Consider the following 18,326-nt stretch of genomic DNA (forward strand, 5'->3'; position numbering starts at 1 on the left):
ATCCGTGGACTCGATACATTTTACAAGAGAAAAACTCAATAAAATTTTGAAAGGAATGTAAGGAAGGCCAAATAGTCTGCTCACCAAAAAGAACCCTAGAGGCCTCATCTTATAGGCCCAAGAGGAAGCCACTGCTTGAAAAGACAGCCGTAAACCGAGGAGGAGGCTAGCGTCCCGCCGAGTCATGACCCAATCGGAAGATACTCTCCCACTAAAAAGATAAGGAAGACTAAGAGCCCTCTGACCCGTATGCTTGTCAGATAGATAATAAACAGAGAAAACTGTCTATTCTTACATAGCCTAAGGATAGACCCTTAAGGCACTACTCCATATCAAGTAGAAAAAAACTTTCCTTCGTGAAGAAGGAATAGGAGATAAAAATGTACCCAAAACTTCAGCTGAAATTGCAATATGACACAACCTTAGGAGAAATCCTAATTAAGTCCGCAGAACAGACTACTATCATGGAACACCCAAAAAGGGGGGACACGAAGCAAGGCCGTAACTCAGGGACTTCTCATCGCAGAAGTAAGAAAAGACGTAGAAGGACTCCAAGATAACAACCTAGAGACAACATCATGCATAGGTACTGTCAGGGTACCTGTTAAATAATATTAAATAAACTACAGATGTATTACATAATCTTTCATTTTTGGCTAATATCTAATTTGAGATGAATTGGTTTTACTATAGCCCCAACCCCCTCTTGTTCTGAAACACAGATATGTAGAACAAAAGAAATAGACACTTGTGAAACTCAAGATGTCACTTTAACAGAGTATCCCTCTTCTATGTAATAAAAGTTATCTGGTAATGACCCCATGTGGAGATATAAAGACATACCGTCTATAATGACCTCTTTGAAGCTCAAAATGGTTTACTAGATCCTCTTTGAAGATCTAATACACATTCTCATTTGGAAAGGCTGCTGGCTAAAATAACAGCAAATTCTCAGATAAATGACTTGTGCCTAATTTTCATGTAGTTTAATATACTCAAATAAATATATATTCAGACACATATTGAATATGAACATATGAATCTGGGAGATCGTCTATGAAGGATAAGTTGAAAGGCTAAGAATTAAGATTTGAAAATATCTTAACCTATGTACTTTTGATAACAATTTATCTATAAAGTTCTTAGGTAAATTAATGTGTACCGCAGACTGCCTGAATAATATATATATAATGATCTAAGAGATACATCACATGTTACATACTGTGTTGAATATAATGAATACAAAAATAAATAACTGCATTGATATTCATTAATATTTGACTTATTTCAAAATAACATCCGTTTATTTTTCAGCCGTGTAATAAATCAACAAGATGTCCTATGAATATTGGTCATAAACATAAGTCCATGCACTCAAAAAATATTAGAAACATAAAATATACTGTATTCATATTAAGATACAATATAATGCCAGGATGTTGAATGCTATGATTCTGTGAAGACCAAGTAATTAAAAGTATAATTGCTTACTAATATGATGCTAGAAGTATACTCAGGTTTAGCCTCTATAGATACATGCTAAATTATATTAGATGGAACATATATGTGACATATATGTGACCAGATAAGTTTATTAATACAAGACATTATAGTACGTATATGGAATAAACATTTTAAGGTGAGATATTTAGGCTGCACTAGTGTTGATGGTAAAACTGCATTTCATGGTTGTCTGCTGCCACCTATAGTTCAGAAATGGTATTACAACCAAAAGATATCTGGCCGCTCAGGTAGGCATCTCCCAAATAACCAATATGTTTAGATCCAAGTGCGAATCAGAGACAAGCATCGGTAAGGGTCTATCCAATTCTTGTGGGAATGAATAAAGAAAAGAAGGAGGGGTTATATCTTTGATAAGAACCCACACACATTAGACAAAGGACAGACTCAAAGAAGCATAACTTTTGGAGAGAAAAATACATAGGTTTTGTGCCAAGTATATTCTCTGCCATTTTGAGACACTTTCTTGGACAAAGGAAGATAACAATTTTGAGGCCTGTATCCTTACAATAGTAGACTAAATTCGTCTTAGATGACCCACAAGAAATTCTGGAAGCTGAACACTCATTTGGTTATGTGGTAACGTATGGCTGCTCTATATTTTTAATAATTTAAACAAAGGATTGTTCTTGCTGATTGGGGGATAAATTCATCCACCAATGAACAAGTGCTTTCCAGGGTACTCAACCAAACAAATAGCTTAGATGCTTTCTTTTTCAAATAAAAATAGTAAGAGGACAAATAAAAATTGATAGGAGTAAATTAGAAAGTTGCTTAAAATTGCATGCTCTATCTGAATCATGAAATAAAAAAATTGGGTTCAGTGTCCCTTAAAATCTATTGAGATCCAGTAAGATTTGTGTAAAGTATTTTGTTATATTGTTTAACTAAACACTGTTAAGTTAACGGTCCATACTCTGGTATTTTATTGTGGTATTTTAATGTGATTCATTGTGAGTAAAGTTAATTTTAAAGGTATATTTTATTTATGATATGTTGTATAAAATATTGTAACGGAATAAGCGTGCATAATGGATTCATAATCTAATCTCTACTTAATATATTTCAATGTGTTTATAAATTTAAGAATTTAGGAATAAATATTAAAATTTCAATAGTTTCGTAGATACATTTTATTTGGAGGTTATTTTAAAGAATAATAATAAATAAATTATATTTATAACCCTGGTACATACCAACAGTACAAAGGTAGCCTGATGCAAGACTATAAGAGTCAAGTCCAAACCCCAAGAAGGAGCATCCAAACTACACACCTGCCTGACCACAGTCAAAGTTCTAGTAAAAAACTGTACATACAGAAACTCAACTAGCCTCTTGAGCCGGACAAAAAAAATAAAAATCAGACAGATCCAACACTGTCCCAACAAGGAACATAGCTAAGAGGCCCTTCTCCAGATAATCCAGGAGGAAAGAAAAAGTCCTGGCAGGCCCAATAGTGTGCCAGGACAACCCACATACTTCTCAGCCGAAGGGGTCCTCCACACCTGAGATAGATGACAAGGGACCAGCTACGCATTTCAAGGAAGGGACCATAACCTCAGAAAAACAGTCTCATCAGCTAAGACTAAGAGACATTTCTCAACCCGTTACAGAGAACAAAGAATCGAGGAAGTAAAAAGAAACCTTGTTTCATCAGATCCCAGCAACAAGGACAAACTTCATGGAGGCCAAACCACGAAATTGGGAACCACGATCTATGCTGCCTCAACGGAGCAGTCAGATTCACTGACCCCTACCCCTTCTAGATTTGAGCCATCACTCAAGGCAAAAGTGATATGGCAGAAAAATGGAAAAAGGTAATGAATCTACAAGGCACTGCTAATGTATGCATTAGCTCTTCCTGAAGATCCTGAACCACGACCCAGAATGGGTAGACTGGAATAAAGACGGACGTCCAAAGATTCTCCTTCGGCATCCCCTGCCAATTGCAATTCAGATAACAAAAAGATATCTCTAGATAAAATCCGTCCCAAAGAGGGTCGCTGATGGCGAGCCACAGTGGGCCTCTGCCCACCACCCAACTCGAAATGCTACCCCCTCAGAATGAGATCCAAGCCAGCAAAAGTAAGACCGACTAGATCCCTACACTGTGGCGAACCCAGTAGACTAGACCCTTAGAGCAGAAAATATTTGCCTGAAGATCCAACATATCACTGGGAGAAAAACCTTCAGGAGATTCTGGCCCCTTTAGGCACACCCTCACCACCCTGATGGGCTGCGACCGAAGTCCAAACTGCCCCACAGGATAGGGAAGTCTTGACAAAGACATGAGAGAACTATTCTCTCAACCAGTAGTCCATGAAAATCTGCAAAGACAGATTCGAAACATCTCCACTGCACTGCCTCAACCTACACCTAACCTTGGATGGGATGAGGCCTGGCAAAAGGGATGAAGTCCAAAAAAGGACCCCAAGACAAGTCATCACCCCCCCCAACACCGAGCTAGCGATGGACTGAAGCAGGTCTAAAAAGCACGACCTGAAGGGACTAACCTTAAGGTAAAGTCTACCTGGCTACGAAGGCAAAATCAATATCCAGGGATCCAACCTGACTCCTTCAACAGAGAAACTCTGGCCTAGATCCATCTCTGAGGATCAAAGAAGACAGAAAAGGTCCCTAAAAGTCTTTTATCAGACGATACTACAGTAAATCAACCAGCATTGTCAAGCCACAGGAACTATCTGTTACTGTAATCAGGTTACTGTAAAAAAAAAAAAAAAAAAAAAAACAGATCCCAAACAGAAACGAGATTACTGGGAGAGACTGTCTTAAGGAACCGGATAATACCCCTAAAGGAAGAAAAAAGGAAAGATATCCTTCTCGACAGTGAACCAGCAGTGCTTCCAAACCAAACCTGGAAGAGAGAACAAATATACTCTCCCCAAAAAGGAGAAAAATCAAGCTCTGCTTGAGTACCCTGGAATCCAAATAGGACAGGAGACCCCTACCTATATGGACCTTGAAACAAAAAGTGTAATGAAAATATTCTCACACTGCAAAGGTACTCCAAAAAAGACATCTAAAAAAACTTCTCTCTCTCTGCCGAAAGACAAGACAGAAGAAAAATTGCCCAGAAATGCAGGACGTGTAGCCTAGCTCCGGTCTCTAGGACCCCTGGAACCAATATGATCCAGAATCAAACGCCCCTACAAGATATAACCTAAAATAGGTCCTTTCTATCATCAAGGCTAGATGGATCTGCTCAGTCTGGGTCGGAATAGCTAGAACCAACTCCTTTTCTCGAGAAGAAGGAAAGAGTAAACTTAACCGACATATCTGTAAGTGCAATTAGAAGACTAAACCTAAAATTCTTAAATTCCAGCTTCTGCTAGAAGACTGCGAACAATTCATGATGTAAATCTGACTTGAAAATGTTGAGGGAACAATCACCTCAAACTGAATCAAGATGCTTCCATAGGAAGCCTCCAGAAATATTGACAACCGAAGTCGTCATCTTCTAACATCCCATATGACGAAATGTCTTCCTAAAAAAAGAGTTTCTACAACAACCAAGAGCTCTGAAACAAAAAATTATCCGAACCGGTTATAAAAGAAAATGGGCAAGTGCACAAAAAGTGATAGCCAAAAAGAAATGTGCAAAAAAACAGGTCCTGCCGGTCCTACAACACAAACTCCCCTGCAGAGCTCTGGACAGCGATTCTAAAAATAAAATAAAATGTGTAGACGAGAAAAGAATAGGAACTCCATCCTTCTCCACTCGTCTAATCAAGATCGCTATCTGATTTAGAGGACAAAGATTCGACTAACAGATCAGTACTAGGAGTCTCTAACATCGCCAAAACTTCTCTCAAAAGCAAGCGCAGGTGTGGTATTCTAAATCTAAATGCTAAATCAACTTCAGTCGGAGGAATCAAATCAACAGACTCCGACCCTGGAGGTCCTACCTCTGAAAGCTCAGAGGGAACCGCATCCCCAGATGACTAATCGGATACAATCGTCAATTTACACGACGGACCCTGGGCAAGAGTGCATGGATTAACCCTTCACTTGCACGTAGCAGGAAGAGGCAAAATCGATAAGGCCTGAAGGAGATGGCCATGCAGAACTGCGCAGTAACCTCTGGTGGAAAAGAAAGGCCCCTTCAAGCAAAGGGGCAGCGGTATTCGGGGAGACTGCATGTGTAGGAACAAAAGAATCTAGGGAACACACCTCACGGGACGAGGAATTCTCAGAGGCGGGCGGCTCAGTGATCTCTAACATCTCAACATTGGTTGATGAGAACACCCTGCTGCAGCATACGGAAGAAAATTGAGGGCTGGATGACCCGAGCCACCTCACAATATGCACAGGTATCAAATTCAGTATTAGAGGGATCCCCTCTAAAATATTAAAATCCTCCATAATTTGTCTAATTATGGAGATAAAAAAAAACTGGCACCTTATGCCCCAATGGCTGGGGCACTCATCACCTCCTATGACCCAGACAGATAGAGAAAAATCGCTCCTTGCTGCAGACACACAGTCAGGAATAGAAAATGGGAAAAAACATGACCATTCCTGGTCACCCTGTGCGTCATGCAGGACCGCCCCTGCTAAGGAAAAAGCGTTTCTGCTTAAAGGGACACTCAAGTCAAAATTAAACTTCATGATTCAGATAGAGCATGCAATTTTAAACAACTTTCCAATTTACTTCCATTAACATAATGTGCACAGTCTTTTTATATTTACACTTTTTGAGTCACCAACTCCTACTGAGCATGTGCAAGAATTCACAGCATATACGTATATGCATTTGTGATTGGCTGATGGCTGTCACATGATACAGGGGGAGTGGAAATAGACATAAATTTGCAATGTATTTAACAAAAATCTATTACTCATTTGAAGATCAGACTAAGTGCTATTGCAATGTCTTCTTATCATGCATTTGCTGATTATGCAAATGTACAGTGTTGACCGGTCCTTTAATAAAATTGTGAAGCTCCCTAACCTGTATGTTCCGTATCAGCCTAGGAGCCCAAACGTCTTACACACAAAGCAGACAAAATCACATAACAAACATGATTAAACAATCCCACTGTTCAATAATCCCCCTCAGGGGATATTAACTCTTGATTCCATACAGTTAAAAGGAGTCCCACTGTGACCCTGTCTTCTATTGTTAACATGTGTATAAAAAATGAAACTATCTTACCGGAATCTATGCCGTGGAACAGAAACACGGTCCTTTAAGTTTGACAGATTGTATCAGCGCTTCTGACATGGACTTGAGTGAAGAAAATCAGGCAGAGAAGCTCGTCAACGCTGATTGCTTAGGAGCTGTTAATATGAGTCTGGATGGTTTCGCAGAAAGACTCTCCCTGTATTTCCAGACTTTAACTTTCATCAATGCTTTCACTGAGAGGCTGACAAGACTACTTAAAACTCCAGTCCCATCTCGAAGGGTACTACCCTCCCATAAGGAACTACTCCGACATATTCTGACACTTCTCTGCCAACCTCCTGTGACGAAAGGCAAAGGAATGACTGGGGGATGAGGGAAGTGGGGGAGGAATTTAAGCCTTTGGCTGGGGTGCCTTTGCCTCCTCCTGGTGGTCAGGTTCAGTATTCCCTCAAGTAATTAATGCAGCTGTGGACTCTCCCTGTATTGAGGAAAATAAATTATGCTTATTCCATATGTATGAGGAGAGTCCACGGCTTCATTCATTACTTGTGGGAAATACAGAACCTGGCCACCAGGAGGAGGCAAATACACCCCAGCCAAAGGCTTAAATTCCTCCCCCACTTCCCTCATCCCCCAGTCATTCCTTTGCCTTTCGTCACAAGAGGTTGGCAGAGAAGTGTCAGAATATTTCGGAGTAGTTCCTTATGGAGGGTAGTACCCTTCGAGATGGGACTGGAGTTTTAAGTAGTCTTGTCAGCCAAAGGCTTAAAATACCTCCCCCCACTCCCCTCATCCCCCAGTCATTCTGCCAAGGGAACAAGGAACAGTATGAGAAATATCAGGGTATAAATGGTGCCTGAAGAAGAACAAAAGAAAAAATGTAGGTCCACCCAATGGAGAACTGGGCGGGAGCCGTGGACTCTCCTCTTACCGATGGAAATGAAATTATCAGGTAAGCATAATTTATGTGTTCCATCTTAATACAAGGAGAGTCCATGGCTTCAATCATTACTTGTGGGAAACATATACCCAAGTTCTAGAGGACACTGAATGAAAAAGGGAGGGTAAAAAAAAAAAAAAAAAAAAAAAAAAAAAAAGGGGGACCCTAGTCTGAGGGCACCACAGCCTGCAAAACCTCTCTCCCAAAAGCAAAAACATCTAATTTGTAAAAATCTTTGAAAAAGTATGTAAGGAGGACCAGGTAGCCGCCTTACAAATCTGCTCCATAGAGGCCTCATTCTTATAGGCCAAAGAAGAAGCCACAGCTCTAGTTGAGTAAGCCGTAATCCTCTGAGGAGGCTTATGTCTCGCTGTCTCATAAGCCAAGCGAATCATGCTCCTCAGCCAAAAAAGATAGGGAAGTGGAAGAAGCCTTCTGCCCTTTGCGCTTCCCCCGAATAGACAACAAACAATGCTGAAGTTTGTCTGAAATCCTTCGTAGCCTGAAGATAAAATTTCAAGGCTCGAACCACATCCAAGTTATGAAGTAACCGTTCGTTTGACAAAGAAGCGTTAGGACACAAGGAAGGAACTACAATCTCCTGATTAAGGTTGCGATCAGACACAACCTAAGGGAGAAATCCCAACCCAGTGCGAAGGACAGTCTTATCGGCATGAAAAACCAGGTAAGGAGGCACACATTGCAAGGCCGCCAACTCAGAGACTCTGTGTGCCAAAGCAATAGCCAGTAGAAAAAGAACCTTCCAAGACAGTATCTTAATGTCAAGAGAATGCATAGGCTCAAACGGAGCCCTCTGCAAAAAAAAGAGGAGCAGAATGTCTAAATACAGGCCTGATCCTGGATAGAGCCTGGACAAAAAAAAGACTGTATATCAGGAAGCTCAGCGAGCTTCTTGTGTAACACAGATAGAGCCGAAATCTGCCCCTTTAAGGAACTGGCGGCAAGTCCCTTCTCCAAACCGTCCTGGAGAAAGGAAAGTATCCTTGATACTCTGACCTTATGCTAGAAACATCCACGAGTCTCACACCAGAGCAAGTAGGTCCTCCACACCTTATGATAGATGCGTCGGAGCCACCAAGAGAGGGATTCTCTCGACTGGTTGTCCAGAGATATCTGTTGGGATAGATCTGAGTGATCGACGTTCCATTGCCTCAGCATGCACAAATGAAGAGGTCGTAGATGGAACCTGGAAAATGGAATGACATCTATACTGGATACCATGAGCCCAATCACTTCCATGCACCGGGCCACAGATGGCCTTGAGGAGGTCTGAAGGGCAAGACAACTGGAGGCAATTTTGCAACGTCTCTAGTCTGTCAGGAATATCCTCATGGATATGGAGTCCATTATCGTGCCTAGGAACTCCACTCTGGTACTGTGAACCAGAGAACTCTTTCCTGAGTTTATCTTCCATCCATGAGATCGAAGAAGAGCTCTCGAATGGTCCTCTGCCAGCCAGCAGGACGTAGCCTGGCCAAGAAGCCGTCCAGATAAGGTGCTACTGCAATACATCTGGATCTCGCCACCGTGAGCAAAGCTCCCAGAATGTTCGTAAAGACTCTTGGGGCAGTAGCCAGACCGAAGAAGAGAGCTACAAACTGGAAGTGCTTGTCCAGAAAAGCGAATCTTAGGAACTTGAAGTGATCCTTGTGTATTGGCACATGAAGGTAAGCATCCTTAAAGTCTATCATAGTCATGAACTGACCCTCTTGAACTAAGGGCAGAATAGACCTTATCGCCTGCATCATGAACGATGGGACTGACAGAAACTTGTTTAAGCAAGAAGGTTTGAATAGTACCCTAGACCTCTTTCTGTTAGAGGTACCGGTACAATTACTCCTAGAGAGGAGAGATCCCTCACGCACTCTAGGAAGGCATCTCGTTTCTCTGGTCTTGACGATAGATTTGACAAGAGGAATCTGCCCTGAAACCTATCCTGTAACCATGGGCAATAACCTCCAGAACCCAAGGATCCTGCCCATCTCTCCTCCAAGCCTCTGCGAACAGAGATAGTCTGCCCCTACGAGATCCAGAGATGGATCAGGGGCCGCCCCTTCATGCCAATTTTACCTCTGTGGGCTTCTTGCTCTGCTTGGCTTTATTCCAAGACTGAGATGGTTTCCAAGATCCCTTGGACTGCTCGGGCTTCGCGGTAGGCAGCTGTCATTGGGACTTGTCCGAACGAAAGGGACGAAAATTAGGACCCTTAGGTTTATTCTTCTTATCCTGCGGTAGAAAGGCACCCTTGACCCCGTGACCATGGATATGATAGAGTCCAGGCCTGGTTCAAAAAGAACCTTTCCCTTAAATGGAAGGGAAAGTAATCTAGATTTGGACATTATGTAGAGCAGACCATGACTTCAACCACAGGGCCCTCCAGGCCAGAACAGAAAAGTCTTATGTCTTGGCATTCAAGTGAATAATCTGCATATTTTCATCCCAGATAAACGAATTAGCTACCCTCAAGGCCTTAATTCGTTCCTGTATCTCATTGAGGGGAGTCTCCAACTCGATTATCTCTGACAGAGAGTCATACCAATAGGCAGTATCTCCCGCCACCACAGCGACCACCGCTGCAGGCAGAAATACAAACCCTGTGTGCTGAAACATTTTTCTTAAAAGGGTCTCTAATTTCTTATCCATGGGTTCCTTAAATGACGAACTGTCCTTGAGTGGGATAGTGGTGCGCTTAGCGAGTGTGGAGATAGCTCCATCCACCTTAGGGATAGATCCCCACAATTCTGGCTGAGAATCAGGAACCTGGAACAATTTCTTAAACGAAGAAGGGGAGAAAGATGAACCAAGTCTCTCCCATTCATTCTTTATAATATTCACCATCTTTACGTGAACCGGGAAAGTCTGTCCTCATCAAACTCAGGAATAGAAGGTTCCTCCGGTAACTTCGGTTCCGTAACCTTTAGAGTAGCCAACACCTCTTAAGAAAAAGCGCAATTGCTCCATCCTAAACCTAAAAAGTTTGGTTCCTCCACAGCCGGAGGTTTAGAGGCCTCAGATTCCGACCCAGAGAGAGAGTCCTCTGAAGAATCTGAGTCCTCTGCATCAGTGGATAATCTAGTCTCAGATATATCCAACGGAGTAGATGACCTCTGAGAAGGATAGCAATGTTTACCTTTCGCTTGCGCTTAGCAGTGCGAGGTAAAGTACTGAAGGCCGCAGACACAGCAGTTTGCAACTGATCATCAAAATCTGGCGGCCACAGGGTCACTCCCACAGAAGGATTAGTGGTGCACTGGGGAGCTGCATGTGTAAGCGGAGATGATTGTAGGGAACGCACCTTGCAGGACGGAGACCCCTCAGAGGTGGATGGCTCAGTGGTACTAAACATCTTGTTCTTTTTAGATATCACTATTCTATCAAGGCATGTGGAACATAGTTGAACAGGCGGATATACTGTAGAATCCTCACAATAAACACAGGCATTAGATTTAGGCAAAGAGGGAGTACCCTCTAACGGATCAGAGTCCTCCATAGCTTGCATCTTTAATACGGACTATAGAAAAAATAAATGGCACCTTTATACCCCAATGGCCGGGGCACTCACCACCTCCTATGACACAGGCCCACAGAGAAACCGCTTTCGTCTCCTGCAACCAATGGTCAGGAAAAAGAAGAGAATGAGGCCACACCCGGTCACATGGAGTGCCATGAAGGACCACCCCTGCAGCCGAGAAAAAGCATGCCAAACTAAACAGGCTGCGCCGTAATCAAAATGAAGAAAGAACCTGACTGCTCACACATTACCAGAGCCACATCTCACGCAGCAAAAAACACAATAAAGTAATCATGTATAAATCCCACACTGTTCAATAATCACCTTCCAGAGATATTAACCCTTGATTCTATACAGGTAAAAGGAGTCACACTGTGACCCTGTCTTCTTGCGTTATCATTACAGGTATAAAAAAATGAAACAATTTTACCAGAATCTACACCGTGGAACAGGAACACAGCCTCTCAAGTTTGACAGTGTTGTAGCATCGCTCCTGACATGGACTTGAGTGATAGAAAGCAGGCAGTGAAACTCGTCAACACTGATTGCTTAAGGAGCTGTTAATACAAGTCTGGATGGTTTCTCCCTGTATCTCCAAGACCTCTTAAAACTCCAGTCCCATTCCGAAGAGTACTACCCTCTATAAAAGAGACTACTCCGAATCTTCCAGCACTTCTCTGCCATCCTCCTGTAACGAAAGGCAAAGAATGACTGGGGGAAGAGGGGAGTGGAGGAGGTATTTAAGCCTTTGGCTGGGGTGTCTGACTCCTCCTGGTGGCCAGGTTCAGTAATCACACAAGTAATGAATGAAGCCGTGGACTCTCCTCATATTAAGATGGAAATAGCCTTTTTTGTTTTGCACAGGTAGTATGCTGAGACTGTGTAGTATCAGTATACTGTTGTTGGTCTGTACTGGTATAGGTGCATTCTTGTACGCTTTACCAGTATTTTGTTAAGAGTGATTAGAGAACAGCTTTATGGAGCACAGCTTTGGGGACCAATTATTAAGAGAGGATATTGCAGAACAAGAAAGTGAATAAATAGATGTTCCAAAATGAAAAAGCCTCTAAAATCCAAAAAAGGTTATTGAAAATAAATTATTAAAACTGCAGAAGCACATGGAAACACCACTCCATCAGTGCAGTAACAGTCTATTTATTTATTGACTTTTTGGGAGCAGGGAACTCCCTTTGTTCCTTTCATGCCCTGTTATGCTTGACGGAAACGTCGAGCAATTGGGATAGTTTGGTTATAAGCGCCATAGAAGGGCATTCCAAGTGGAGCTGTGATGAAGTGGATTGGATACGGTCCTAATGACCAGTGTTGATGTCACCCGGAAGTGAAAGAGTATATAGGAATTACAGTCCCCGTAAGCCATAAGCAATTAAACACAGAGGTTTTCACAGTGTGTTTTTCTTTCTGGTCTTCTGTTGATTGACCGGTATAAGGGGAGGGAGTTGTCATGTAGCACGGACCCCACTGATCTCCAGGTAGCTGAATCTTCTAAAAGGTGAGTGTGTCACACAGTTAGCCACTACACAAAACCGCTATTTTCATTACATTGCTCAGGAACTAATTTGATATCCTTATTTATGAGGGGGTGACTTTGAACGTTTGTTTTGAAGAACTAGAAAGTTCTGAGAAGGGTCAGAAAATTAACAAGAAATTTTAAGCTTTGACGAAAAGTTAGCAAATTTGGTTTTATTTACTCTAGAAAAGAAAGATCTTGAGAAATGATAAAAATAATATCACAGTCCTATAGAGAGTTGTAAGGAGCAATGCTTGTCACTAGAAACTTTGCTTGTGACAAGTGACCACACTTTAGGGTTAGAAGAAAGGAGATCTCAAAGGTTTTTTACTATATATCCAACAGGGGAATTATTTGCCTGAGGCTGTAGTAACTGCGAACACAATAGATAAAAGGGCTTTATATTGGCTTAAAGGTACAGTCAACAACAGAATTTTCCTTGTTTTAAAAGATAATCCTTTATTATCCATACCCCAGTTTTGCATAAACAACACAGTTATATTAATATACTTTTTACCTCTGTGATTACCTTATATCTAAGCATCTTCTGACAGCCCCCTGATCACATGACTTTTTTTAATTTATTTATTTTTTATCTATTGACTTGCATTTAGTGTTGTGCTAAACCTTAAATAACCCCTCGGGCGTGAACACAATGTTATCTATATGGACCACATGAACTAGCAGTATCCTGTTGTGAAAAGCAAATAAAAAAGCATGTGATAAGAGGCTGTCTATAGAGCCTTTGAAACAGGCAGACATTTAGAGGTTTAAATGTTAAAAGAATATTAAGCTAGCAATGTTGGTTGTGCAAAGCTGGGGAATGGGTAGTAAAGGCATTAGCTATCTTTTTAAACAATAACAATTTTAGTGTAGACTTTCCCTTTAAAACAGAATCAAAGCTTACAATTGCATTAATTAAATGGGAAGGTTAGTGTAAGTTTAATTAGCAGTGTTTTGTTTTTTTATATGATAAGGACAGGGACCACACGGGATCTGTAAATGTTAAAGGGACAGACTTCACCAGAAATGTTATTGTTTAAAAAGATAGATAACGCCTTTACTATCCATTCTTCAGATTTGCACAACTAACATTGTTATATTAATATACTTTATAACATTTAAACCTCTAAACTTCTGCCTATTTCTAAGCCACTACAGACAGCCTCGCATCACATGCTTTTTTTTTTTTGTTTTCAAACAAGCTTTATTTGTGAAAGAAGAAGCATTACAAAAGAATAATAGTGCTCAAAATCATTACATAAAACTGCAAAGATCCAGTCTTTTAACAATGGGTTAAACTTTTTTTTTTATCAAAATGTGCATATGACTGTTATAGTAAACAAAAGTATTCGTATCTGAACATTGGTTAGCTCTAGCTTCTTTAATGCTTGACTTTGAGCTTGTTCCAACGAGTAGAATAACCCGTTGTGTAACATCACATGCTTTTTTATTTGCTTTTCACAACAGGGGACTGCTACTTCATGTGAGCCATATAGATAACACTGTGCTAACGCCTGTGGGTTGTGGCAGACACTGCACTAATTGGATAAAATGCAAGTTAGTAGATAAGTCATGTGATCAGGGGGCTGTCAGAAGAGGCTTAGATACAAGGTAATCACAGAGGTAAAAAGTATATTAATATAACTGAGTTGGTTATGCAAAACTGGAGAATGGGTAATAAAAGGCATTATCTATCTTTTTAACTAAACAATTTTGGAGTAGACTGCCCCTTTAAACTCTGTGGAATTTCAACCTCATCTACTGTTGCTATGTTAAAGGGACACTGTACCCAATTTTTTTCTTTTGTAATTCAGAAAGAGCATGCAATTTTGAGCAACTTTCTAATTTACTCCTATTGTCAATTTTTCTTTGTTCTCTTGCTATCATTATTTGAAAAAGAAGGCATCTAAGCTTTTTTTTGGTTTCAGTACTCTGGACAACACTTTTTTATTGGTGGATGGATTTATCCACCAATCAGCAAGGACAACCCAGGTTGTTCACAAAAATGGGCCGGCATCTAAACTTACATTTCAAATAAAGATACCAAGAGAACGAAGAACATTTGATAATAGGAGTAAATTAGAAAGTTGCTTAAAATTTCATGCTCAATCTGAATCACGAAAGAAAAATTTTGGGTACAGTGTCCCTTTAAGGAGAGTTTTTTTTTTAAGCAAACAAAATCTTAATATAGTAACCAACCTCTTACCCCTAACCTTGCAAACAGGACACCAGCATGACATACAAAAAATTAAAGTAGTGATTAGCAATGTTATACTACATGCTGTGATACAAAAAAGGTATCACTTGAAGGTACTTTGAGATGTGGGGAAGGAATGGTAGCAAACATTACATGAAATGAACAAATTCACTGTGCATTTTCACAGAGAGCAATGACATTTAGATACAGCTCAGTTATTTACTAATATAAAGGAACTAGCCATTCGGGTAAGCAGACACATGAATAACCTTTCATTCAAAATAAGGTCCATTCCTCCATTTGTTTTACTCATTATTTTGCAAGACAGATGAAAATATGGTGACTACTTAATCCAATAGGAAACTGTGGCCGACTCTCAGCTAAATACAAACTAGCACACACTTGAACCCTCTTGTTATAACAAACCATGTTCTTTGAAGGGACATGAAACCTAACATTTTCTCTTTCATGACTCATATAGAGGATACAATTTAAAAAAAAAACACTATCTAATTTACTTCTATTATCTAATTTACTTCATCCTATTAGTATCCTTTTCTGAAGAAACAGCAATACACATGGGTGAGCTAATAACAGGAGACATATATGTGCAGCCACCAATCAGCAGCTCCTGAGCCTACCTAGGTATGATTTTCAACAACCAAGAGAACAAAACAAATTAACTAGAAATACATTGAAAAGTTGTTTAAAATTGATGCTCTCGCTGAATCATGAAAGGAAAAAAAATTGGGTTTCATGTCCCTGTAATATGAGGGGGTTTAGGATTTTGATTTTTTTCCCCCAAATAAGTGGGCCAGCCATTAGGATCATAAAACAGGAAAAGTGATGACCTTGGAAAAATACGATTGTTGTTATATTGCAGCCAGTGATCCTTTTGGTACTGGGACAGCTTTGTTGATGTGATCAGTTACAAGCAAACCACAAATGGACTACTGAAAATAAAAATATCTTGAAACTAAACCACTCACAGTTTTTTCAAAATGCAGAGTATACTGTCACTTCGCTTTCATCCAAGCTTTTAATGCATCCTCACGAGTACCCCTTTAAGATTAATAAATCCATTAAAGCAGGATTGTTAGTGATAAGTACCCTGATAGTCAGAAGTGTATCTGCATACCCACCGCCTGCACAGAGTTACACTCCCGTCTCGTCTCTAAATACCGAAGTGCTCTCTTCTCTTCTTCCTTTAGTTTGGCATCTGCCTGTTCAGAATAAAATGGCCGTTATAAAACGGAACAACTGGAAATACTATTTCTGCATTCAGATTTTAAGGTTTCTTTGACTTACGTATTTCATATAGTTTTGCACGCCGTTTTGTTGCAAGTAAGAAGGTGCCTGCGTTCGATAAAACCTCTCAGTTGAATCCAAGTAAGCTTTTTCAAAATTATCTCGGTATATCTGGAGCTTGTCTTCTGGATTTGAACACAGATTAACTTCAAAAGAATAAAGGAAAATTAATTGTACCTATAATAAATTCATCCTCCTGGTGCCTATTACATTACAGCATTCTTCAAACACAATATTTCTATCCTTAGCAATGAAATAAAGACGCTTGATAATGGTACAGTGTACTATAAACTTTTCTAACTTTATTTTACAAGCCTCACACCTAACATCAGAATCCAGATTTGCAAGTACTAGCCCTCCAATCCCTTCCCACCACTACCCACCCTATTGTTTACCTTAATATATATATATACACACACACCTAACAGTAATTATGTGCAGCTGTCACTACTAATCCAGGATAGAGAAACCACTTCAGACTCACAGCCTTTGTACTGACATTTTACCACATTCTTTTACACTTTTCCAAACCTCACTTGCTCAGCCACCACACACTCCCCCCCATGTCATCACTCGCTCTCAGTTTACTCTGCCTTATATCAGACATATTTCCTTTCTCAATTACCTTCTGCGTCCATTCCCTCTCCTTTAGATTGTAAGCTTGAGAGCCTTCCTACCTGCAGGCCACTATGTGTTTAAAGTGAACTACTACTGATTGTGCTCAAGGGCAGGGCATTCCTCTCCTTTTGTATAACAGAATTATTGCACCTACAACTTTTATTTACCCCTACTGTACTTGTTTGTGTATTACTGTATCCCTGTAATGTTTTTTATTCTTTATATAGCGCTGCGTAATCTGCTGGCGCTTTATAAATAAATGATAATAAAATAAAATTGGAACGACTGGTCTATAATTGCCTACTTTAATTTCTCTCAATGAACTCCTTACTTGATCCACTACAATCTGGTTTCCGCTCTAAACACTCAACAGAAAACGCTCTCACTAAAGTAACAAACGATTAGCTAAAGCAAAGGGGACACTACTCCTTACTAATTCTTTTGGATCTGATGTTTTTGACACAGCTGACTATCCTCTCCTCATAAAAATCCTACATTCATTTGGCATCAGAGACACAGCCCTCCCCTGGTTTGCTTCATGTCTCAAACTGCTCGTTTACAGTTCCCATTAACAGCATATCCTCTGATCCTTTGTCTCCCAGTTGAAGTACTGCAAGGCCCGGTATTGGATCCCTTGCCGTTTTTCTCTATACATCCTCCCTTGGAAAACTGATATCCTCCTTTGGGTTCCAGTACCACATATATGCCGATTATACCAAAAGCTATCCTTTCATCTCTATATATCTCTTCCTCTTTACTCAACCAGATTACCACCCGTATCTCTGCATTTTCCTCTTAGATGTCCTCTCTACCTCCAACTAAATCTGTCTAAAACGGAGCTGCTTCTTATTCCCCCCCTCTTCGAGGCATCAAACACCTGGCAACAAGCACTCACTAAATCCTGTCATGCACACCAACGCTACATTTCAAGAATTCAACCTTACTAAAAAACATAATTTATGTAAGAACTTACCTGATAAATTAATTTCCTTTCATGGTGGAAAGAGTCCATGAGCTAGTGACATATGGGATATACATTCCTACCAGGAGGGGGCAAAGTTTCCCAAACCAAAAATGCCTATAAACACACCTCCCACCTCACTCATACCTCAGTTTAACGTATAGCCAATTTAGTGAGGTGTAAAAGCACAAAAATTGGGTGGGTCTCATGGACTCTTGCCACCATGAAAGAAATTAATTTATTAGGCAAGTTCTTACATAAATTATGTTTTCTTTCATATAGGTGGCAAAAGTGCAAGAGCTAGTGACGTATGGGATGTAATACCCAAGATGTGGAAGTCCACAAGTCACTAGAAAGGAAGGGATAAAATCAAAACGGCTATTTCCGCTGAGAAATAAAATCCAAAAAATAAGTAAGTTTTCTTTAAAAAATTCAAAAAACTCAAATCATAGGCACTAGAATCAAACTAAGACAGCTGCCTGAAGAACCTTTCTACCAAAGGCTGCTTCCGAAGAAGCAAACGTCAAAATGGTAAAATGTTGTAAAAGAATACCAAGTTGCCGCTTTGCAAA

The 18,326-nt window shown here is 40.3% G+C and overlaps 1 protein-coding gene across 2 annotated transcripts in view; it reads right to left on the bottom strand.

Moving 5' to 3' along the window:
• The window catches only part of CUL5 (cullin 5), a 281,093-nt gene that overhangs the window by 134,661 nt on the left and 128,106 nt on the right, over positions 1–18,326 (bottom strand). For both annotated transcript variants that reach the window (XM_053708551.1, XM_053708552.1), the window contains 2 exons: positions 16,176–16,321; positions 16,010–16,090 (listed from right to left, as the gene is read on the bottom strand). In XM_053708551.1, coding sequence (XP_053564526.1) covers positions 16,010–16,090; positions 16,176–16,321 — 227 coding nt within the window. The remainder of the gene's footprint in view (positions 1–16,009; positions 16,091–16,175; positions 16,322–18,326) is intronic.

Source organism: Bombina bombina, chromosome 3 (genome assembly GCF_027579735.1).
Source record: "Bombina bombina isolate aBomBom1 chromosome 3, aBomBom1.pri, whole genome shotgun sequence".
In the NCBI taxonomy this organism is placed as follows: Eukaryota; Metazoa; Chordata; class Amphibia; order Anura; family Bombinatoridae; genus Bombina; species Bombina bombina.